Source organism: Macrotis lagotis, chromosome 1, assembly GCF_037893015.1.
Source record: "Macrotis lagotis isolate mMagLag1 chromosome 1, bilby.v1.9.chrom.fasta, whole genome shotgun sequence".
NCBI classification, from domain to species: Eukaryota; Metazoa; Chordata; class Mammalia; order Peramelemorphia; family Peramelidae; genus Macrotis; species Macrotis lagotis.
In genome coordinates this window covers 704633881-704660250 of record NC_133658.1, presented here as the reverse complement: position 1 = coordinate 704660250, position 26370 = coordinate 704633881, and the positions used below count along the sequence as shown (strand labels likewise).

The 26370-nt window shown below is 34.0% G+C and overlaps 1 protein-coding gene across 3 annotated transcripts in view; it reads left to right on the top strand.

Annotated features, from left to right (window-relative positions):
* The window catches only part of SLC4A10 (solute carrier family 4 member 10), a 377012-nt gene that overhangs the window by 231473 nt on the left and 119169 nt on the right, over positions 1 to 26370 (top strand). For all 3 annotated transcript variants that reach the window (XM_074215846.1, XM_074215845.1, XM_074215847.1), the window contains exon 5: positions 13886 to 14046. In XM_074215846.1, the coding sequence (XP_074071947.1) occupies positions 13886 to 14046 (161 nt within the window). The remainder of the gene's footprint in view (positions 1 to 13885; positions 14047 to 26370) is intronic.

The window sequence follows — 26370 nt, the reverse complement described above, 5'->3', positions numbered from 1 at the left end:
TCTCCAGTTTATTTACAATTAAGGAAATAGAGGCAAACAGCTAAATGATTTGTGTACAGTCACACAGGTAATAAGTGTCTGAGGTCACATTTGTACTCAGAAAAGATGAGCCTTCCTGACTCCAGATCTGCCGCTTAGGCCACTGTGTCACTTAGCTGCCCTACAATTTTATGTAACATAATCTCAAATGGACTCCCAATGAAGCAAAGCAATCCTTTCCCACCTCCCTAACCAATTGTATGCTCTTCTCATTGCAGCAACTATTCCATTCTGTTTCATCCTTCTCAAGCCTCCCATTATACTGTTTTATACACAGCCTCTCAGATGAAGACATTGCCTCATATTTCATCAGAAAAACTGGGATCAATTGCTAAGAGATCTCTTTTTTCTTCTCCTTCTATCACATTATTCAGATATTATGGCCTACTATTTATTCTTTCCCTCAGATCTTGGATGAAGGGTTGACCTTTCTTACAAAGAAAATCAATGCTTCCTAAATGCACCATTTTTATTCCATTCATTGTCACCTTCTCTGGAAGCCTCTCTACTCTCCTTAATTTTCTGTCTCTTCCTATCTATTAAGTCTTCTGTTGTCTATAAATTTTGCTCTCCATTCTGAAAAAAATTATTTGATCCAGCTATACCCCTAGCTATAACTCAAACTATCTAACCAGGTATCACTACTTTCTATCCTATCATTTACTTACTTCTAAACCTTCTGATATATGGCTTCTGACCTTATTATATGACTTCTGTGAAACTAAACTTTCCAATTGTCCACGGATTCCCAAACAGAATATTCTTTTCTCAGGCTTCACCTTTTGATCTTTTTTAACTTTGAACGCTTCCTGGATATTCTCTCCTCTCTAGATTTTTGTGACAATACTTCCTCTTGGTTCTCCTACCTTTCTGACTGTCCTTTCTTAATCTCCCATACTGGATCCTCATAGTCTTTTCCCCTCTATATTATCTCATTCGGTGATCTCATCAATTTCCAAGGATTATATTATCATCTTTGTATAATTCTCAAATCTATTTCCTAAATTTGCTTTCTAACAACCAGTCTTCTGACACAAACTGCCAGTTACACATCTTAAACTGGATGTGTCCCTTTGATATCTAAAACTCAACATGTCAAAAAATAGATTAAACTACCTTTTCCCCTAAACCCTACTCCCTCTCAACATTCCTACACTGCTGAGAGTATCATCCTCCTAGGTACCCAGCTGTGTCAATTTGGTATCATCCTCAATGTTTCACTTATCTTATACTCACTTTCCTCACTAAGGCTTGATTTCACCTTCACAGCCTCTGTTCCATATGTCCCCTTCTATCCACATACACAATACTCACCTTGCTTTATCTAATGCTTATTGCAATAGCCTGCTACATGGTCTCTCCATCTTAAGTCTCTTCATTCCAAAACATATCCACCCAACTGCTCAAGATATCTTTTTGCAGCATAGTTCTCACTGTTCTTACCACCTTTAATCAAATGACTTCCTGTTTCCTCAAGGATCAAATTTTCCTCCTCATACTCTGCAATCCAGTCACACTGACCTTCTAACTATTATTCGCATATGATGTTCTAGCTTCCAAATCTTTACTTTTAAAATGGTTTCTACCATGCCTGAACTAGTTGTCCAACTCTCTTCTATTGCCGAGCTCCCCAAGACTCAACTCAGGTCCTATATTCAGGAGAACACTGGTTATTTCTAGCATCTTACCTTTGATATTTCCCTTCAATTTTCATTATATATATATAATGTACAATGTTGTATATAAGTTGTCTCCTCCATTAGAATTTGAGCTCCTTAAGGGCAGGGGATCATTTTTGCCTTACTTTGTAACCCAATGTTTAATAGAACATCTAACACACATAGTAAGCACTTAAGAAATGGTTTTAGATTAGTATGAAAATTCTATCCTTTGACATCTTCTCTTGTCCCCCATCAGCTCCAATTGATGCAGTTATCATCTCTATGTAGTTAATATATGTTTATATTCAATATTTGTATATCTTCAACTTTAGTTTCTCTTCTGACTTATAGTACCATATCACAAACTGCCCTTTGGATATCCCTGAACATGATGTTACATAAGCATCTCAAACTCAAAATGTCTAAAAAAATGCTGCTTCCCAGCTTCTTTAATACTGTCAAGAACACCATCCCAGTTACCCATTCTCTCAACTGCGGTGTTATCCCTGACTCCTCATTCCCATTTACCCTAAATAATCAATCTGTTGTCAAATCTTTTCCTTTTTTCCCTTTATGGCATGTATTGTATATGTCACTTTTTCTATTCATACTGTCACTCCTTATCCTCTCAATTGGACTGTTGCAAAAATCTTCTAATCTTATTCTTTTTTCAAATCTATCTCCATTCCAATCCATCCTCCACTCAGCTACCAAAAAGTATTTTCCTAAAAAGTAGATGTGATCATGTCACCTTTTATTCTTTAAACTTCAATGGCTCCTTGGTACTTTGTCTTGACACAATTTCTACTCAGATGCCAAAAGTATTTTCCTAAAAAGTAAGTTTTATCACATCACTTCTCATTCTTTAAACTTCAGTGGTTCCTTAATACTTCCATGTTAGTTTATCTTGTCATAATTTCTACTAAAATTGTAGGCAACTACATGGTAGAGTGGATAAAGTACAGAAGTAAGGAAGAGCTCGGTTCAAATCCAGACACTTATATCTTCACAATTCTGTGAACTGTGACCCTTAGCAATTTACTTAGCCTCTGCCTTATTTTTCTTATCTGTATTTGTAGAAAATAATATCAAACTCCTGGAATTGTTGTGAAGATAAAAGAAAGTATTTCTATACATTCTAATTAATTAATTTATTTATTATTTAATATACATTTAAAACCAAGGAGTAAACTTTGTACCTTCTAATATCAAATTTTCAAATAACATAACCATGGACTCCAGAGCTAAAAGAGGCCTTAGAAATAAGTTTATAATAATATTTTAGTATTTTCATTGAAATCCTTTTATATTGGAATGCAAGCACAATTTGCTTCATATATTAGTATGTATCTTATTACTATAATCTGTAATCATCATAATAATAATGAATAAGATAAATGGCTTATTAACCCTAACTAACTCTTACTAACACTAAATTTATTGAGCCTTAATAACACTAAGGTGGTTACAATAGGAAAACTGAAGAAAGTGGTCTAATTGTTAATTATTTAATATTTCAGTACCTTAGAAGAAGGGCATGTTTTATTCTCAGTATCTATTGCCATCACTTAATATAATATTTGGTACATAGTAATCCCTTAATGATTTTTATTGATGATTGCTTGATCTCTGGTATCATTGTTAAGAGTACTTTCTTCCCTGTTTTATATCAACTCATCTCTGCCCTCTCATTTAGCTAGAATTCTGTCCATAGAGGCCTACAAATGTACCATAGAGGATCTATAAAATGTACTTTTTCTGAGTCTTTTAATATTTGTGGTTTGCAGTACAGTCCATGAGCTGTCCATATATTATCCTTTCCTTCTTTTTACATGACCAGCTTATCTCTTTTTTTTGCTCCCATGTGTCATAAATGATGTCATTTATACCACTTCTAGTGCACAAGTTTTTGATGGCAATGTGTGGCAGCATATTTATCACCACCATGTGTTTTTCCATTGTCCTTGGAATCTCCTTGATTTTTACTGTGACGATTTGTTTAACTAGCATAAGAAGATTCAGAAGGCCAATAGGAAGGCACCCAAGTCAAAAGGAAAGGAAGGAGGTAAAGTACTAAGTTCTAATTCCATTAGTCTGGATTTACTTAGCTAAACTTCTGGAGTCTTTATAAATTCCTTGTGCTGCTATATGATATTCAGTGAGACAGCTGATACTCAGTCAAAATGGCAACAGATATTGAAGAGGAGTGTAGATGAGTGTTGGCTGAAGCTCAATCCTCCTGGGAATAAGAGAACACATTTAACTTAAATGAGGAAAAGAGTTGAGAGATATAGTAAATTTTAAAGTCACAAAGTTTCATTGTCTTGAAATATCAAGTTGGTCCAACAAAGACAGATTTCAGAAGTATTTATTACTTTTCTATCTCTGCTACTATAGTTTCATTCTAAGAAATTCAAGAGAAAAGCTTTTTTGTCAAGGGCCATTTTCTTTTGGTTATGAGCTACACTCAAGATTTTAACTTGTAGAGAAAGTGACAATCTGTGTTTATAGGAGGAGTTTTCTTAACTGGGATTCCTTATACCAATGAAGTTATAGTTCCAATGTCTATCTCTATAAAAGTCTAAACAAAATTATTAATTTACTAACAGATATCACATAAGAACATTTATAACATTTGACAAACATTTATTAAGTACTTGCTGCTCTAGGTCCTTAGACTCATTTTTTTGAAATCACATAAAGTGCTTTCTCTCAATAGCTCCTAGTCTAGTAGAGGTAGTTAAAACATTAACACAGATAAATATAATACAAATTAATGTGAATGAGTGCATAACAGGATAAAATATTATCCCTAACATTTAAATAGCACTTTCCTATCTCATTTGATCCTCATACAGTCTCTAAGGTAGATACTGTTATTATTCCCATTTTATAGATGATGAAACTGAGAATAAGAGTGATTATGTGACTTCTCAGGGTCACATAGCTAGTAAATATCTAAGGCAGAATTCAAACTCAGGTCTTCCTGAAATCTAAAACTTCCCACTGTATTACCTAGCTGCTTCTAATGTATATAGAAATAGGAGATCAATTTAGGAAGAGGGAAGAATCAATACATACATACATATATATATATATATATATATATATATATATATATATATATATATATACAGAATTTTAGATCTAGGACAGAAACAAGAAGAATAAATACAGTACAAGAAGTATCCAGGGAATGTGGATCGATTCCATTTTTCTATAAAGTAGAACAGATGAGGCTAAGTCAGGTGAAGAAATGGACCAGTGACAGATTATGGAGGACTTGGAAAACTTTACACTTTATTCAGTATCCAGTGATTGCCTATTAAAGATTTTTGAGAAGAGGAGATGATGTATTTACAGCTATACATTAGCAAGTTTATTAGTATTATCTATGAAAGGCTAGATTAAAGAAAAGAAAGACTGTAGGCTAGGAGAACTCTTGGGAAGCTGTCCCAATAAACCTAGTGAGAGATGATTTAGGACCTGAACTAGGTTGGTTGGCAGTAGGAAGAGATGCCAGAGAAGAAATAAGATTATTTTTATCAACATATTGCACATGTCATCTGTACCACATTTTAAATTCACTTGTCAGCCATCACAGCCAAATAAATCTTAACCAAAGTTTTAGATTGGGAAGCTACATTTTTGGATCCTAGATATTAGGAATACTTGTTAAAAACCAGCTGTTCTCTTTTTAAGGCCCTAAAACAAGCCATATGATAAGACTAATGAAATCAACACAAATTACAATGTCTCTTTTGTAAACAACATCTAATGTTATTAATAGACTAGCACACACAGATACCACAGCTGTGCTTCGTGGAGGGCATATGGCTGACTTATCATGACTGTCCTCTAATAGTTCTTTACACAAATGTTTTGAAGTGGCAAAAGCAGTGTGGAACAGATAGGCCTCAGATATATAAACAATTGTGGGAAAAAGGATTATTTCATCAAAATAAACTGACTGATGTCATGAAGACCCTAGATAGTCAAGGCCATTACAGGTTCAAATCTATTACAATGATTTTTTCCCAATGATATTTAAAATGTGAAAATAACATTGATTAAAAACAATGGATTTTTCCCTTTTTCTTTTTGGATTTTTCTTAATCTCTAGTTTAGGGTATAATTTATGTAAACCTCCATGACTTTGGATCTAGCCAAGTTCTTTTTAAAAAATCAGAGGACTAATACTTTCCTCTTGAGATTTTTATTATTTGTCTTAAGTTTACAATTTGGAGTGATAGTACAACCCTGGCTTTTTCTGACAGAATAAGGGAATAAGGAATTAAATATATAGTTGAAGAAGTAACAGAAGCAGAGGAAATAATAGTGATAAAGAAAAAAACCCTAGACTTATTTCCAAATTTCAAAAGAGTTTTCATTCCAATTTCATTTAGCAAATATTCATTTAACACTTAATGCTTGCAAGACATTGTTCTAGGTTCTGGAATTACAAACAAAAACAAAAACAAAATAGCCCTTGTCCATAAAGAACTTATATTCTCCTGGAAGCATTAATTATGTCAGCAAATGGTAAATAGACAGGATAAGCAGTAGTTTCAAGATTGAATTGATTCTGATTAGAGACTCAGAGGGTTTGGAACAGCTTTGTTCACTGAGAAGTATCTGAGCTGTGCTACAAAATAAGCTTGATTTTTTTTCCAAAGCAAAAATGACAAAGGACTTCTTCAGATATAGGGAAATACTTATTCAAGGGCATGGAGGCAGGACATTATATTTGAAAAGTATGTGTGAAATTCCAGAATCATTCCCAAATGCTTTTAAAGTGCAGCTCTTCCTGGTCAAGGCTTTCCTAACCCTCAAAAGTTTTCAAAAATTCCTGGAGACTTAGAAGGGACATTCTCAGAGAAGGCACGAGCTGTGTACAAGCAAGGTATGTTCTATACCACAACTCAACATGTTGTGTGGAACACGATAGATATATCAGATAATCTTTCCTTATACCACCCCCAGATGCTAGTGGACTCCCTTCCAAAATCACCTTAATTCATTTTGCATCGATTATGTATGTTCTTTTATATATGAATAAATACATATATATATATTTATTTATTTATAATGTCTTCTCAATTAGAATGTAAACTCCTTGAGAGTAGTTCCTTGTTGATAAAGTCTTTGATAAAAGGAGTTACCTCCCTAGGAGTTTCCTTTACCAATGAAATCCCAGAACTGTTTGTATCTTTCTATGTCTTTTGATCAGTCTATCTTTGTTTCTAATGATCTTTCTATCTATCTTGCTATCTTTCTATCTTTCTTATTTTTCTCTTTCTCTCCCTCCTTTCCTTCCTCCCTCTTCTTTCCTCTCCTCACCTCCCCCACTCCAGGCTTTTATTTGCATTACTTTACTATTCACATAAATATTGAGTTTATTTGAACACTGAGACTTTGGAACATTTTAAACATGATGATTGTGATGATAGGTTGCATTTATATAACACCTGCTATTTGTTAGGCACTGTGCGAAGTATTTTACAAATGCTATCTCACTAATCCTCATAGTAAACCCCATTTTACAGTTGAAGAAACTGAAATGACTTGCCCAAGGTCACATAGCTAGGAGTGTTCGAGGTTAGATTTGAACTTAAGTCTTCCTTATGTACTATGACAGGAGGACAATGCCTCTAACTCAAACATTTTGCTATTGAACACATGTTTAGGAAATCACAAGCCCTGAAATAAATTTGATGTGTTCCTAGGACTATTTTTTGGTTGTTTTTTTTAATATAACTGACAGTTTTCTTTTTTTATTTTTTCCCAAAAGTTCAACTATTGTATTTTATTAACATTCCTCCATATGCATATGTATATTTTTTAAATAACAAAATTTACTTCCATCCTCCTTTCCCATCCCTCTGCCCTCAGCAGTGAACAGTCAGGTTAACGTATATACACATTTTTTTAGGTTTTGTTGCAAGGCAATAGGGTTAAGTGGCTTGCCGAAGGCCACAAGCTAGATAATTATTAAGTGTCTGAGGTCAGATTTGAACTCAGGTACTCCTGACTCCAAGGCCAGTGTTCTATCCACTGCACCACCAAGCTGCCCCATACATATTTTTGATAAACATGTTTACAGATTAGTCATTTTTGGCACGAGTAATTAGAATTAAGGGAAAGAGATACATAAGAGATAATTTTTATAAAGTTTTCTTCAGATTCTGAAAAGTTATTTTTGTTTTGTTATGTTTTGTTTTTCTTCCCCTGGATGGAGATGACATTGTCCCTAGTCAATCTAATACTAGTTATCCTAGTTCTCTAAAATGCAGAGAGGAACTGTTTCCATCAAGCTGATCATCTCCCCATGTTATTGTTAATGTGTACATTGTTCTCTTAGCTTATTTATTTTTCTTTGACTTGAAATGAAACCACATATATTCTCACCACCAGAATACTGGCCACCAGGTAGTACATCTTTCTGGTCACAATAACTCATAAAGATCACCTCATGAGGTGAAGAGTTTTTGTTGGTGGAGGGAGTGAGCGCACCAATTATTTGTATATCCTTGAAGCACTGGTATTCATGCATTTGTATGTTAGGGTCTAGAGGTAATGTCATTTTAAAAAAATTAAATATGCCATGAAATCTTTGACAAAGCATGATTGGTACCAATATAATTCCTGCTAAGAATCTCCATATTTTGCATATCATAGTGTCAATCAATCAACAAGCATTTACTCAATTCTTACTTTATTTCATATCCTTCAAATTCTCTATGAATTTGGCTCCTCAATCAGTTGAATACAATTTAAACAAGAAAATTGTTTTGAGCACCATTACCATATCTACTGAAGACCTGGATGTAACTCAGGAGTGGCCATCATTACTACCAAACAACTGATTGGAACTTTACAATAATAGCTTCCATGAGAATTTATATAGTTTCATTTCAAATCAAAGAAGCAACCAAAAAAAAAACTAAGAAACCAATGTATGCATTAACAAGGAGTCCCTAATTTGACATGTGTTTTTCTATTTTGCATTAATTGTATGTCTTGTTTTTCTAAACGATGTCTGGTGGATTAAAGATAGATATTTTGTGGCTTATCATATAAGGAGTGTTGATTTCTAGGAAGAAAACCTTATTACTGTAAAAGAGAAGTTGAGGAGGCAACTAGGTTGCACAGTGGATAGAGCACCGGCCCTGGAGTCAGGAGTACCTGAGTTCAAATATGGCCTAAGACATTTAATAATTACCTAGCTGTGTGGCCTTGGGCAAGCCACTTAACCCCATTTGCCTTGCAAAAACCTAAAAGAGAAGTTGAAAGTATGTTTCTTAGATTTAGTGGTTTCAAAGATCAGGAAACCTCAAGCCTAAATTTCATGTCCCTTTGAAAAATAAAGCTATTTCTTACATTACAACTGGAATTCCTATAAAATTAGGACTCTCTACCTTTCCTAATGTTTTTTCTTCTACCTCATCATGATCTTTGGACCTTTAATTCTTGACTAATTCACCTAGCTATCAACCCTGTCCTAGCCTTACCTTCTCCCTTACCCAGTCTTAAACTATTCTTGTTTAATCAATCTAGTTATTATTTCCCCTGTACCCTTGAATCTTTTGCCCCTTTGTCCACTATTCCTCCTAACATGCAACCCTATACAAGTCCTCCATTATCCCCTTCCATGCCAATTTTTTTGGTGGTCAAAAGCTAACAGCAAGTCATACAACTATGCTGAGTATATTCATTATAGATGTATACCATCTAATCTCAACTGGTTGTTTCCCATAATATAGTATTTTTTATACACATCTCATCAACTCTTTAATGATGTTCCTGCCAGAAACTATTTCAAAACTTCACTTTTGTTTTCTGAGAATCCAATTCTAACACTCATGTCTCACCCTCATCAATTTCCATTTTCTTTATTGAGATAACTGAGACCATCTAACTTAATATACTACAACTAATCATACTATAATAACATACTTATTAGTTATAGTTAGTATTCTAACTGTAATAATTATAATCTAACTTAAATTTTCTTGTTACCTCTCTACTCCTTTAAACCTATCTATATTTTTCTATCTTCTATGTAATCTCAGTTAATTCTCATCTTTACAAAGAGCAATTTTCCATTTGTGCCCTTGATCCCTTCCTATCACATTTGGGCCCTTATTATGTCATCCTTGTTCTTGATAATTTCCAATTTACCCCTATACTTTCTCCTCTATATTCTTCAAACAAAACAACTTTCCCTTTACCTTGCTCTCCCCATAAACTATTGTTGATTCCCACTTTCCCACTTAAACTAAACTTCTAGGAAGTGTTGTCTGTTACTCATTGCTTCTTTATCTTTATTTCCTTTGGCTCAGCTCCCTGCTAATTATATCTTTACTCCTGACTTTCTTGACATTAAACTTATTAAAGTCAGCAAAACTTGATAAAACCTTGACAAAATCAATTTTTTCCTTTCTTTAGTCTTCATTTGCCTTTATTTCTCAGTAATATTTGGCATATCACTTGTCCTTGATATTCTGTCATCCCTTTACTTTTGGGACATTTCACACAGATGATTCTACCATTCTAGCCTTGTTATTTGTCTTTTGCTGACCTCCTCCCATTTTTGAATGTGATCCTGTCTTTTCTTCTGCAGTGCAATAGATAATTTTTCATATTTATTGGATTAATTTGTTATAATTTCTAGAGGAACTATTGCAACTAAACAATTTAACATCCTACTTTCAAATGGCTTAAAGGAGCTAGAGGTGAACATTCTTCCTTAAATCACAGTTTCCTTTCTTGCATCTTTTCTCAAGTTCATTCTGACCTTACTTTTTCAGTACCTAATGCCAAAAGATTTTATTTATTACCCTTTACTGCCCTGGATACTAGAACTGGAATTTTAAACCTAAAAAGATTCTTTGGTCATAAACTACCAGTGTGTCCTGCCTTTTAATGTATTCTTTGTGTGTGAAAATAACATCATATGCCAAAGGTATAGAATGTGATAGAAGGTTTAATTGAAATTATACCTGTTCCCTGATAATCTTTTTTTTGTATTTAAAAAAACAGTAATGAGATGGAAACATCATAGCTAAAGCTATGAAATATTATGCCTGAAGCATTTTTTAAAAAAAATTAATGACAAAATAAACATCTAATATTTAAGTAACTTTTAAAGAGAAACAATATTTCTCTTTTTTCAACTGAGATTTAATACTAACTTTGGTGAAGCTGAACACACACACACACACACACAAGAAAGAAAGCTAAAGCAGTGGTAAAAGATACTGACAAAAAGAATTTCATGTTGTAATATCATCAATATTTTTGGAAAATGAAAACATTTTAACAATATTTTTATATTCCAAAAAAATCATATTTTAGATTATACAGAGGATCAGGAGTCAGGAAGGCCAGGTTCCCATCTGACTTTTGACACTCACTGGCTATGACCACAAGCAAATCTCTCTGAACTTCAGAAATTTCATCATCTACAAAATGGGGATACTTACAACTATAGCTTCTTCTTTACTGAATTGTGAGAATCAGTGAAATAATTTATATAAAATTTTTTTAAAACATTGAATCCTATATAAATATCTGCTATTAGTATGAGAATACGTAATTTTCCCCTAAAATCTCATTATGAGCTCTGTTGAAATAGGATATAATTAATGTCTTCTAATTAGTTGTTTTTCTTTTAATTCTTTAAAAAAAAAGATCAATCAATAGCTAGTCTGTAACTTGTAGTCTTAGAGAATTACCCCAGTAACATCGAGGGTCACATGACCCACATATGTCAGTTGAACCCACCTCTTCTCAACTCTAAGGGTATTTCTCTGTCCCCAGCATCATGGTGCCTCTACCTCTTATTAATTCTATTAAGCATTGTTACTGTGAGAAGCAATAGCAGATGGGAAAAGCAGTCTTTAAGGTCTATTAGTGATAGATAAATATTGATAATTACTAATCTAAAGAATGTTCTACTGGATTAAGTTTGAACTTTTAATGCTGATATTCCAATGACCTCAAAAATCTGACTCAAACTTACTGTTAAAAGCTAATTTAATTCTGCTCCTTTTTATGATCCCTGTTTTAGAAAATTGGGATTATTCAACATTTCTTCTTATCTTGTCCTCTTTGCACATTTGCTTGCATTGCTCCCTTAAAATAGAAAACTTGTTGAAGGCAGAGATGATTTCATTTTGCATTTAAATTTCTAGTACCTAACACATTGCCTTACCCATAGTAAGTAAGCATTCATGTACTTACTTGTTGAATTAAGTTGAATTCCCTTGAGTGGATGTTTGCTTTCATTGTATGTGAACATATACACACAAGTGAATATGCACACATAAAAACCTATTAAAATATATTACAGTTTACATGATGGAAGCACCATATTTTTGTTATACTGTCAAAGATTTTTAACTTCAATTTTTACCAGTTTTAAATGATCTCATGAGAAAAATTAAGATGAATATTTGATTTTTTTAAATGGTGCATCTTTAACATAAGTCAAAACCAATGTTTGTGGACTGCTTTGCAAATCTTAAAGTATATTAAAATGTCAGCTATTATTATTATCATGGTTGTCTGCAGTAGCAATTATCTATCTGGGAATTAAAATCATAAGGGTGCTAAGAAATGACAACAAACTCTCTAAAACAGAAAAATGCACACTTATAAGTTTAAACTGTATAATTAACATTTTCTCTAGCACTTTCCCAAGTCTAGACAATCAATAAAAGAATAATCAACAACAATCAATGAATCAATAGTCATTAAGTATTTATTAGGCATCTACTCTGTATAAGGAATGTGCTAAGTATGTGCTAAGTACTACTTGTAGCATTTTCCAGTCTCTTTGTTATGAATGCTCACCTTGAAAACACAACAATCAACTCATGAGCCAGTTCAAAGCTGTCTCCAGTAAACCCTTGAAGTTAAAAGAATACTACTTTTCAATAATAGTTCTCTACTGACATTTTTTAATTATTACATTATCTGTTTCTTTAGGGTTCTACAATATAGCATAACCAGTTTATATTAGTTTTGTGTTGAATTGGACATAAATGACAAAATTTCAACCCCTCTTAATTCTACACTCTTCTTTCTTATTTATCCATCATATATCTTGTTTATACATATTTTGCTTGTATGTTGTATCCCCCCATTGTCATTTCTAAACCTGAGTCTGACACTAACCATCACACCAGCCATATCCCTTAAGTTCTGACTCTAGGCAGAGTCCTCTTGGAATATTGGGAGCAGGGCATGGTCCAAAGCTTAGTTTAAATCCTTGCTCTCATGGCACTTCTAAACTAAAAAGATATAATTACACAAAAATATTTCTGGCAGTTTTTTTAGTGGCAGAAAAAAATTGGAAACTGAGAGAATGTCCATCAATTATGGAATGGTATATAAAGGTTATAGAATAAACACTATTTGCTATAAGAAATGATGAGCAGGTGAATTTCAGAAAAACCTGGAAAGACTTATACAAACTGATGCAAAGTGAAGTGAGCAGAACTAGGACAGTATACATAGTAATAGCAACTAATTGCTTAGTTCCTCTCAACAATATAATGATCCAAGACAATCCTGCTGAAAAATGTCATCCACATCCAAAGAAAGTACATATGAACTCTGAATGCAGATTAAAGCATACTATGTTCTCTCTTATTTGGGTGTTTTTCCCCTTTTTGATCTGTTTCTTCCTACTAAGACAGAAATATGTTTTGCATAATTGCATATATATATGTATGTATGTATGTATGTATATATTATCCCAGATCTAATTGCTTGGTGTTTTAGGGAGAAGGGAGAAGGGAGAAAGGGAAAAAAATTTTGGAACTTAAAATTTTGTTAAAATGAGTGCTAAAAACTGTCTATATATTCTTGAAAAAATGAAATACCATTTAAATAAAGAAAAGAATAACTAGTGCTCTCAATCCCTTGACATTTTTTTTATTTATACAGTGCTTCCTCCACTAGCATGTAAGCTGTTAAAGAGCAGCCAGTTTTTCATCTTGGATTTTGGCCTTCAGAGCAACTTCTGTGGAACCTTGTTCCTTAATAAGCACATCATAAATGCTCATTGATTTGAATTTAAAGTAAACTGAATTTAAGCATAACAATGTTCTTTTTCTAGTGAAGTAAAACATTACATTATGATATTTAGTGTTTCCAACTGCTTTTTGTTGATTTAGGTGGTTGAAGTTTGAAGAAGACGTAGAAGATGGAGGAGAAAGGTGGAGCAAGCCATACGTGGCAACCCTTTCCCTACACAGTTTATTCGAGTTGAGAAGTTGTATCCTGAATGGCACTGTGCTGCTAGACATGCGGGCTAACACTCTAGAAGAAATTGCAGGTATAGATTTTTCTCCTTTATCCAGAAAAAACTATTATTATCCATAAAGCATTCTAATTGACTGTTGAATAAACTTTATTTTAATGTAACCATTATTACTCTGGGACCACATTTTTATAAAATCATTATTTCATTCAGTACATTTTTTTCCTCTAAGATGATAGTGTAAACTTCTTTTCTTATTAAGTATAGTTCTTACAATCTTTCTAATCAGTGATTCCCCCAGAAACCAAATTCTCTTAATCTTAATGTTTTCTTGATCCTCTAAATTTTCTAAAATAAAATCTTTGAAATTAAAAGTCTTACATATGACATGTCATTTATTGATTCTGTGCCCTTGAAATAGTGAATTCCCATGACTGGAATAATTTCTTCTCTCTCCTCTGACTTCTAGCTTTTTCTGGATTCTTTTGGTATTCAGATCTGCACCCATCTTCTGTAGGAGGCTTTGCCCAGGGACCCTCCTCATCTTCATTCTTAAATTCTATTCACACTGCATATATATATATATATATGTATATATATATATACATATATATATATGTGTGTGTGTGTGTGTGTGTAATATATATATATATATATAGTATGTATCTATTTTCATGTTGTCTTCCCCTTTATAATATGAGCTCTATAAGGACAAGGACTGTGACTTTGTCTTCTGACGTATCTCTATAGCTTAGCACAGTTCCTTACAACTCCTAAATATTTAGAAAATGTATATATATACTGAATGACTAATAGAATAATAGAAATGAAAGTGATCTTAGAGGTTATTTAGTCTAGCCACTCATTTTACAAATGAGGAAACTAAGGGAAGGGCGACAAAGGTTATGTAACTATATAGCAGAACTGAGATTAAAAGCATTTAGGAAATGTATGTGTACTAAAGGACTAATAGAATAAAAGAACTGAAAATGATCTTAGAGGTTATTTAGTCTAGCCACTCATTTTGCAAATGAGGAAACTAAGGCAAGGATAGTAGCTATTTAGCAGAATTGAGATTGCATTCAAATCTCTTGACTCCCAAACAATCTTTCCACTAATTATTCATGCTACTACTTATATTATTTCTGCTAATAATTTCATACTTGCTATTTTACTGTCTTAAAAATAAAGAATTTTTTCTTAAAATATAAAGATTTTCCCCATATATGAAATAAACTAAAAGAAACTATTCAGAACCAAGTGAAAACTTTAAAACAAATTTTTTATCAAAAAGCATTTAACTTGGGGGATGTAAAAATCTTTAACAAAAATTGCTGGGTTTATTTAACATAGCATTATAGAATTTTAGTAGCATTTATAGTAGCATTATAGAATTCTAGATTTGATAGAAATCATTTGATTAGATTTGATAGAAGTCATTAAGTCTGGGTCTTCCTAAAGGATAAAATTGATCTCAGTAATTTACCCTGTTGTCTACATTTGTTAAATTCAATGATCTTTTGCCCCAATCATCCTTCTTGACCATTTTGTAATTTTTCTTCATTAATGCATCTAGAATTAATTAAACTACCACATGAAAATATCATATTAGGTGCTGGGAAAACAGAGACAAAGCCAAAATAGTGTTTTCCCTTGAAAAGAAGTTATCTAAGTGGGGGGGATATCATTAATATAGTTAAATAAATGCAAATGTATGGTATATTATTTTTTCCATTTTTTGGTTCACTTTTTCCTGGGGAGAGAGAGGAAAGAAAGTTTAGAGTAGTGAGGGAGAAATTAGGGTAACTTGAGAGAGAGCATCTTCTACTTTGGCATTAAAAACCTGTTCACCTAGTCTCCTAGGTTGAGAGCTAATAAATAATAATGGGGAAAGAAAATTAAGTGTGGAGAAATATCTTGAGCTGCAACATTTTTCAGCATAGCTTTTCATGATATTTCCTCCCTTATATTTCACCAAGAATATATAGAAATATGATGTTGAAAATAACTAGAACCTGGAAGAAGTCCAGATTTAATATATATATATATATAGTTTGAAGTGAATATGTGAAATAATAAGTGTGGTGCTAATTCAGTCCTTGACTAAGAGAAAATAGTTCATTTAGAAATTGGATAAGTCCACTGGGAGTGCTGCAAATGATTCGTTCAGGTCAACTCCTTTAGGTGATAACATCTAGGATGTAGGTGATATTGTATAGCTATGTTCACATTTTAGTGAATAGTGAGTCTGTCAAACTATTTAACCTTGCAATATCTTGCTTTTGACATATAATTAATTTCCTAGCCTTGCCCAACTTCAATTTTGTGAAATAGTTTTTTATATAACCTTCTTTATTTGCCAGCTTCTGAAGAATTTACCCTATGAAGCATCTTTCATAATGTTGCCTAAACTCTAAATTTTCAAAAAAAAAATATGCTTTCCCTTGCTTCCCTTAGGATGTTTTTTACCAGTAGTAATCTACCTAAAATACTGTTCATTTTTAAAAGTCATTTTGATTGAATTATATTTCCATATAGTATGCTTCTTTCTCTACTCTCCCATTCCATTGTAGATATGTCTCAGTGGGATATTTGTAGGATGTTAAACTTTAAGTTGTTGCTAAAAGCATTTAAGTTCTCTGAATCCATTCTTATAAATTAAAGTCTTCATATCTTGAAATTTATTCAGAGTTCTTTTCTGGATTTCTAATTTAGTCTGTAGTTCCTTGTTGCCAAAACATCTCCCAAACCGATTGCAGAATTCTCAATGTACAGGAATCTGTGCATTGCTACCTAGGAACATATTGACAGATTAGAATACATGCTACAGGAAAATTATTGGAGCAAATAATGTTCCTAATTATTATTTTTCTTGGGTCTCCTTCATTAATGATTTTCAGAGGGTTCTGTCTTGTTGACTATTTGTGATTTGAATTATTTCTCCTCTGATAACTCATTTGCTTATCTCTATTCAACAGAATTTTATTAAAATAATTTCCCCCATATTACGAGTTTTATAGTGATTTTCTTAATTCTGACTTTGTGAGGATAAAGTGCCAATCAGAGAGTATTGCCAGAAGAATATTTGTGTTCTAAAATCAGTCTTTACACCAGGGAACAACTTGACATCTTTAAAAGCATTATTTCCAAGTAAATTTCCTTCAATTGGAGAATGGCTTAACAAACTGTGGTATATGTGTGTCATGGAACACTATTGTTCTATTAGAAACCAGGAGGGATGGGAATTCAGGGAAGCCTGGAGGTTTTTGTGTGAACTGATGCTGAGTGAGATGAGCAGAACCAGAAAAACTGCACACCCTAATGGCAACATAGGGGTGATGATCAATCTTGATGGACTAGCTCATTCCATCAGTGCAACAATCAGAATTTGGGGCTGTCTGCAATGGAGAATACCATCTGTATCCAGAGAAAGAACTGTTGAGTTTGAACAAAGTTCAAGGGCTATTTCCTTTAATTTAGGAAAAAACCTGATATCTTATTGTCTGATCTTGCTATCTCTTATACTTTATGTTCCTTCCTTAAGTATATGATTTCTCTCTTATCACATTCCATTTGGATCAATGTATACAATGGAAACAATGTAAAGACTGACAGATTGCCTTCTGTGGGGGTGGGGGGAGGGAAGTAAGATCGGGGGAAATATGTAAAACTCAAAATAAATAAAATTTTTTAAAAAAGAATGATTTCTTAGGGACATTTTAGACATCTCTTTCTACTTTCTGCTCATTACTGGACACAGTTTGTTGTCCATTCATAAAATAATATCACTACCTTCCTTTTATTTTAAATTTTTAACTTTTCTCCAAATTTTAAATAGAATCTTCAAATATATTATCTTGCTTTATCCTTTTATCTAGCTAATGAAGATTAACAAATAGATAATAAACTATTTTCTGAGATAAGTACACAGTGGTCAAGAGGGATTAAAAGACGACAACATTAGATTAAATTTTCGTTTTCTCGATTGAACAATATTTATTGATATTCTGCTTCCCTCCCCTTGCAATTATTAAAGACAATACTAAATAAAATGGACCTGACAGTTCTTCCTCACTTCTCATATTCATATATTTCCAATTTAACATTATTACTGAAATCTATTAGGTAATTCTTGAAGCTATACAAATTGTTAATTTACTTTTTTTTAGGTTTTTGCTAGGCAAATGGGGTTAAGTGGCTTGCCCAAGGCCACACAGCTAGGTAATTATTAAGCATCTGAGCCCGGGTTTGAACTCAGGTACTCCTGACTCCAGGGCCGGTGCTCTATCCACTGCGCCAACTAGTCGCCCCTCAATTTACTTTTTAAAATTGTTTGTCTAATTCTTGGGTACCTAAAAACAAATTTGTGGTTATATAAATGTCAAAATATTGGATAAAATATTAGACATGAACATATAGCATTCATGGTAGTTCCACTTTCCTATTGAGCTTTTAAGCTATGTAAACATAAACTGGAAAGAGAATAGACCATTTTTCTTCATATCTGGACCAAGTGTGAATTTGCTGAACCCAAGAAAGCCAAAGAAAAGAAAGAACATAATGAATTATCTTCTTTATTCTCTATCATAATATCATAGACCTAGAATTAAAAACAGTGATCTGACCAAATCCTCTATTGAAAGTTGACAGTAAAGGGCGGCTAGGTGGCGTAGTGGATAGAGCACCGGCCCTGGAGTCAGTAGTACCTGAGTTCAAATTTGACCTCAGACACTTAATAATTACCTAGCTGTGTGGCCTTGGGCAAGCCACTTAACCCCATTGCCTTGCAAAAAAAGAAAATGAAAAAAAACCTAAAAAAAAAAAAAAGAAAGTTGATAGTACAGTAGAAAGGGCATTCATTATATTTTAATGAAGACCTGCATGCATATCCAGTCTCTACTAATTGTGTGACATTAGGCAACTCGCTTGAGTTGTCATAATATTCAAAGTCATAATATTAAAAAGAATGGGATTGGAATAGATGACCTCTTGTTGTTTAATTATTCAGTTGTATCTGACTCTTCATGACCCCATGGACATATGGCCCTTCTATGCTCAACTATCTCCCAAAGTCTAGCCAACCTCATGTTTGTTGCTTTCATGACTCAAATCATCTCATCCTCTGCCATCTCCTTTTCTCTTTGCCTTCAATCTTTCTCAAAATCAGGTTCTTTTCCCATGAGTCCCATCTTCTTACATAGCCAAAGTATTTAAATTTCAAAGAACATCATAATTTGACTTTCTAGTGATAATCTGAATTAATTTCTTAAGTATTGACTGAGTTGTTTTCCTAGCTGTTTAAGGGACTCACCAATGCCTTCTCCTACTAGCACCATTTGAAAGCATCCATTTTATAGCTCTCAGATTTCCTTATAGTTCAGTTCTCACAGTCATACCTTGCTACTGAAAAAACCATAACTTGGACATGATTTAGGTCCTCCTAGATCTAAATCTGTAATCTTATGATCCCTCAGTTTACAAATGTGAAAACTAAAACCTAGACAACCAAAGGTCATATGGTTGCTAAATGTCGAAAGTGGAAATGATCCTGTGTTCTCTTATTGTGTGGGTCAGGGTTCTTTCCTCTGTGTCTAACTTGCTATCACTTGGCTACTTTTTATTCCCTTAAGTACCAGAAATGATGTAATCTTTTTAGGTTCTTGTACTAGATATGATCTGGAACAAATATAATCTTCCATTATTGCTTTTGGCTAGAATCATATTTGTTGTTGTTCAGTCATTTCAGTCATGTCTGACCCTTAGTGACTTCATTTAGGATTTTCTTGCCAAAATTAGTGGAGTAATTTGCCTTTTTCTTCTCCAACTTTTTCATTTTACCCTCCAGATGAGAAAACCGAGACAAACATGGCTAAGTGACTCTCCCAGGTCACACAGCAAGCAAGTATATGAAGCTAGATTTGAATTCAGGAAGATGAGTCTTCCCAGCTGCAGGCCCAGCATTCTAACCACTGCACCACCTAGCTGTCTTAGAGTCATATGCATACAATAGATATAGATAGACAGATAGATAGACAGATAGATAGATAGATAGATAGATAGATAGATAGATAGATAGATAGAAAGTGTGTATATATATCCTTTATATATGTAAATGTTTATATACATGTATGTATGTATGTACATATATATATAAGTTTATATGTTATTTGCATAACTTGAGGTTCAATCAAGTAGGCAGAGATCATACACATATCACTAAACTGGCCTAAGATAAATAATATGATTGTAATTTATTTCACTGCTAACCATCCTCTGCTTAGCGAACTGAGGGCAGCTAGTAGCACAGTGGACAAAATGACAGATCCGGAATAAGGAAGATCTAAGTTCGAATATGATTTCAGACACTTTTTAACTGTGTGAACTAGGAAAGTTACTTAACCCAGTTTGCAACAATGTCCTCATCAATAAAATGATCTTTTCCAAGTAAAAGTATCTTTGTCAAGAAAACCTCAAATAGTATCAGTTTTATTTGTTTTCCGTTGTCCACAAAGCAGTTTGAAAAAAAAAAGCTGGGAGAATGAGTATCCATTTTTGTAACTTCACTAGCAGACATTGAGAGAGTTATCATTATATCTTCTGATAAGCCAAAAATATTTTTCTCTTAAAATTCCCTTTAGCCTTTATTCAGCATTTGCCACTGGAAAAAAAACAATAAGAAATCATCCCCAGCCCTGCCTAAATTGGGGAGAAGGGTCAGAGAGGATGAAAGTTGTTGAGGTGGTCTCATTTATCACTGGAAAACATTGAACAAGAATTGTATTTCAGAACAAGTCATGTTTTTAAAAAAAAGCAAATGGTCAAAATAATCTTAGGACAAGGCAAGAAAGAAAGCCCCCCCCCCCCCCGATCCTGGAACTTGAGAAACACAGTTCTATTTCAGATGGGAAATCTGAAGATAAAAGATGGTCCCTTTCCTTCCAAATGTTACCTCCATCCTCAAGGACTGGAAACACATGCAACCTTAAGTAGGCAGAGATCAAGAATTATCATCATGGAGTCCAATGTGTTAATGACTTCCTTAATCTTATAGAATACTCCAGCCATCCAACCTGCCATGCCTCAGCCCTCCTCTGACCTCTAGGTTCTGACTTTCTCTTAGTGCTTCACTTCCTCCATATATTTCTCAGAAATAGTCTTATGATTTTCAAGGTTATCAATGGAAAAGCATGTAAAGATAATATTAGTGTGTTAACAAGAGAAGAATAAAAAGTTCTCAGTCTTCTTGCCCTGGAGTACTATCAGGACCATCCCCAGCTGCTGACTGTCTACTTCTGTCAGCTCAACAGTTTTTGAAGATAGCAGGATTGGAGTTCTCAAGGAATTGGTTCTTTCTATAAGGATTGCCCTTCCCTAGCTTCTTCTGAAACAGCCATGGTTAGAGCACTGGCTTATTTCTCCTCTGTGTAGTCAGTGCATAAGATGGGAGAATAACTCAAGTGAAGGGATTTTTAAAAAATTAAAATCTTATGTTTTTCAACAAACAAAAATATTTTGTGCCCCCCACCACTATCTACTCATGGAGGGAAGGAAGGAATAATATAAAGAAAGAAAAAAGAAAGGAAAGAGAAAGGAAGGTAGAGAAAGAATGGAGGAAGAAAAGAAAGGAAAGAAGAGAGAAAGGGAGTTATGGCAGTGGGGGAAGGAACGAGAAAAGGATAGAAGAAAAAATGAAAGGAGGAAGATAAGGAAGGGAGAAAGAAAAGAAAAATAGGAGAATGAAAAAGAGGAAGGATAGAAGAATAGAGCAAGGAAGGAATGAAAGAAGGAAAGAGTCAAAGAAGAGAGAGCAAAAGAGAGAAGGAAGGAAAGAAAAGAGGCAGAGAGAAAACAAAGAAAAACAGAGGAAGAAATAGAGAGAAAAAGACAAAATAAAAACAAAAGAAAAATGGGTAACCTTGGGCAATCTTTAACAAATAGTCATAACAAAACAAGATTTAGCCATGTCTAGAAAGTATATCTCTCATGATTTCATTACCTCTCTGCCAAGACCATTACTTACAAACTCTCTCTCTCTCTATCTCTCTCTCTCTCTCTCTCTCTCTCTCTCTCTCTCTCTCTCTGTCACATACACACACACAAACACACACAAACACACACACAAACACACACACCACAAACACACACACACAAATGATGTTGGTGGATAAAATTGGCAGTAATCTAGAAATTTCTCAAGGACTAGAAAGAGGACATCTCAGACATTCTTTTCAGAATAACATGGACCCACCAAGTTAGCATTACCAGCTCACTTGGTAATTACAGGAAGAGATTTTTTGTAGTTTTTAGTCATCATTCTAAAACTACCAGCTGCATCTGGAAAACTTGTCAACTGTTTTCAGGGACCTTTGAAGAAGGAACTTCTTTTGAATAAAAATGTAGAGGTCTGTGTATGTTAATATATATTTCTGGAGATAGATGACATATAACTATATAGTCACACACATCTATGGGCTTGTAGGTGTGTGTGTATGTATGTAATGTGTTTATGTGTATATTTTTAACCCAAAATTTGTCTCTGAACCAAAGGTTCAATATATACATATTTAAATGAAAAATAACAATAATAGTTAACATTTATATAGTGCCTTATCTGCAATGTGTTTTTCCTACATTATCCCATTTGAAACTCACAAGCTTGTAAGATCACTTCCCCAAATTTTATTTTCATCATTTCAAAATAAGGAAAATGAGATTCAGAGAAGTTCAGTAACTGTATTATTTACACAATTTGTAAGTTTTGGAGATGAAATTTGAACTCAAGACTTATCAAAAGGAAAGAGTACTCTTTTCTCTACTGAAAATTCTTACTCTTTCTAAGTCCAAGACCATCTAAAAGTAGTCTTCTCAACCTCATTGTTCTGGTACTAAGACAATCATATCCAAAAAAACTGAACATTTGCAATCACAATCAAACAATCCTCATCCAATTTTGTGTCCTTTGCTCATCTCTTTAAAGTTAATTTTTTTGGTAACTGAAATAGCTTTAATACCATCTATTTGCTTTAACCTAATTCAGTCATTGAGCAGAAGTATTCAAAGTCAAACCAAATCTAGTACAGCACATGGATCATCAATCATAGTTCGTGACTCATATATTTTAATGAGGAAAAACAGCTATAGTTGATGAGATTATTCCTTTTGCAACTTGTATTATAGTCTAAATTCCAGAATTCTAGGCCTGAAAAACTAATATTTTCAACAAATGCTACATTTTCACATTTCTTGTTTTAAAAAGAGGAGTATTCCCATGGTAGATTAACTTTCACAGCATTTAATTAAACCTGATTAAAAATGTTAATACTGGCTGCCAATAACATGGAGTCTATTTTTTCCCTCTCCAAAGCATCCTCTGAGAGTGGGGACTTTTGTTTCTTTTGATGTTTCCATATCAACCAGCAAGGATATATGTAAAGAGAGCAAGAGATAGCCCCTGGCTTCTAGGATCCTCTACTTTAAGGAAATAAGATGCTAAAGATCTGTAAGTTCCTTTTTGTTGCAGTTCCTTGGTTTTGACTTTTTTTAAATTTTATGAAGACATTCATAGAACTATTTTTGTACAAATGCTCCTACTTTCTCTGGACCCTGCTGTTCGCCTTTGAAAGCCTTACCATCTTTCAGTTTTAATCTGTTTTCCAAGGCACATGTGATCTGTTTATGCTTTTTCTTCCTACCTCTTCATTTACTGCCCACAAGCTGGCATTGTGTTTTGGCAGGCTAAAGTATATTGTTTTAAGTATCATGACACACTGAGCTTGTTGGACTTGAGACCATGCCCAGAACCATTATGTTCTATTATCCTTTCCTACTCTTCAAGGGCTGTTACCATAATATTTAAAGGTGAAGAAAGTGATGTAAAAAATTAATGAGTCCAATGTTCTTCACCACTTAAAGTCAATGGCCTAGGTAGTAAGTTAAAGGCTTAAATGAGGCAATTAACTTGCTCATTTCCCTGGTGTACTATTTAGTGAAGTATTATTATTAGTGTGGCCTTGAGAGTTTAATGAGTACTTATGTGCGAGACAGATGGATAAATGAACCATCATTCATATTTGCCTTCTCTTGGGTAAACTGGTTTCAAATCAGGCGCTTTAGGGATGATGTTAGAGATGTTAGCCCTGAGAAACAGGAACTATAGATATTACAGGTTTTTCTTATGTTTAAGCCTCAGGAAAAGAGAAAGCTTTGAATACATCTCTCCCAGAAATTACATTAATGTGGAACAAAGTTTTTGTGTAGTTGTTTTCCAGTCATGTGTGATTATCTAGTCTCCTTTTTGAGACTACCTGACAATGGTTTGCCATTTCCTTCTCCAATTCATTCTACAGATGAGGAAACTGGGGCAAACAGGGTTAAGTGACTTGCCCAGGGTCACACAGGTGCTGAATTCAGGTCTTCCTAACTCCAGGTCCAGCGCTCTATCCACAGCACCTCCTAGCTGCCTGCATTGGAGCTTCATTTGAACAGTGTCTCATTAGATGCTCCTGTCTCATCACAATCCAACTGCCTATGCACCTGCATACTCACTGTCACTCATGGATGAAGTGCATTTGATCTTCCCTTCCAACTAATGGAATCCTTCATTTCCTTCAAAACTCAGCTTAAATGCTACCCTTTACATGAATTCTTCCCCCCTAGTGCTCCCCCCCCAGAAATTATCTTGTATTCATTGTGTTCATGCATATATGTGCATATATGTGTCTGTTCACATATCTGTGTATTTTATTTATGTGCATTTCCCCACCCCCCCGGTAAATTCCTTGAAGAGTAGGACTCTATCACTTGTCTTTGTGTCTCTAACCCTTATCACTAAGCCTGTTACTTTATTAAAAGATTTTCACAGAAGTAATACCTCATTCTATGAATACTTCAATAACCTAAATTGGATGGAATCTTGTGCTTATTCTAGTACATTTCCCCATATACTGATTGACCACAAATTTTCATGAAAACTAAATTAGACTTAATGTAATAAATGGTTACCAAAGTAATCATCACCTAGAACAAACTAGTCAAAGAAATACTCAGTTGAATGTAGATTTAAACATTTCTCATTAGCACACTCAGTCCATATAAAGTGTCAAAACAGCAATTACAGCTTTAGTAGAAATCTAGAAGAGGATAAAATTTCACACACACACACACACACACACACACACACACACACACACACACACACACCTTATCCTACAGTCAGAATAAAGCACATTGATAGGAAGTGACCATATGACTAATTTTAAAATCTTTGGGACAATAGAAAACACATAATTTTCTGATGCTATCATTTGTCCCGTTTTCTCAATCATTAAAAGAACCAAGTCTTCTCCAACCTTCAGTCACCACATATAGAGGTAGAAAGAATGGGACATAAAGCAAAAGCCTAGAACCACCCCACCCAAGGACTCATATATCTCACTGATCATTGAAACCATCAGATCCTTGAGCAGCAGACATAATATAGTCTTCTGGGAATTACAGAGAATTTTCCTTTATAAAAACAGGGATTCCTGGAGGCAAACTGGGATTCAGAGCAACACCTATCTCCATCACTGCTCTGCATACCAAATCTCTCATATATATCCTGAGAGGGCCAGGATAACCACTGATGGTCTGTGTCAAGGTGAATCTAGTCAAGGTGAAAAATGATACAGAAGTCGAAAACCAGAGGTCTTATTTCCTTGTCCCACCATTAGAACCCACATCTCAAGTACAAAATATAAATGTTAAAAATCAATGTTTTATGGAATATTGAAACAATATTGCATTGCAAAATGAGAAGGCCTTCTCTGAATTTGGGTTATCATCTAGGTGCTCTTTATTTATATTTTTTTCATCTTGAAATGTAACTTTTATGAGCTAGTAACATGTGAATTCAGTCCAGGTGTGAGGACCTACATCTCAACCCTGTACTATCTGCCATCACCAACTCTAATTCAACAATGCTTAGCAAGAAAACTCTATAGTGCTATCTCCATCATCATAGAATTCCAGAGCTAAAGATCCAACCAAATGACATTTATGGCACCTCCTGCTTCTCCTATTTCAGTTTGCATCTCCTAGTACAAAAAGTTCCTTCTATTGCTAGCTGGGGATTATCTTCTGTATCTTGCTCAATTCTACCACTCCTGTGACCTCTGGAATATTTCATTGACGTGCTTTCCTTCATCTTCAGTCCTTTCTTTTCCACATTCTTTCCAGCATCTGGTATTCAGAGAATCTTGACTCTCTTCAGAAGATATTGAATCCTAGTAAAAAAAAAAAAACCATACTCCATGCTCCGTCCTGCCCCTTCATACCCTATCCCTGACATCACTCCTACTTCCTTCCCCTGGTCCAGATCCTGCAACTAGGTGGAACAATAGGTAAGTGTTAGACTTAAAT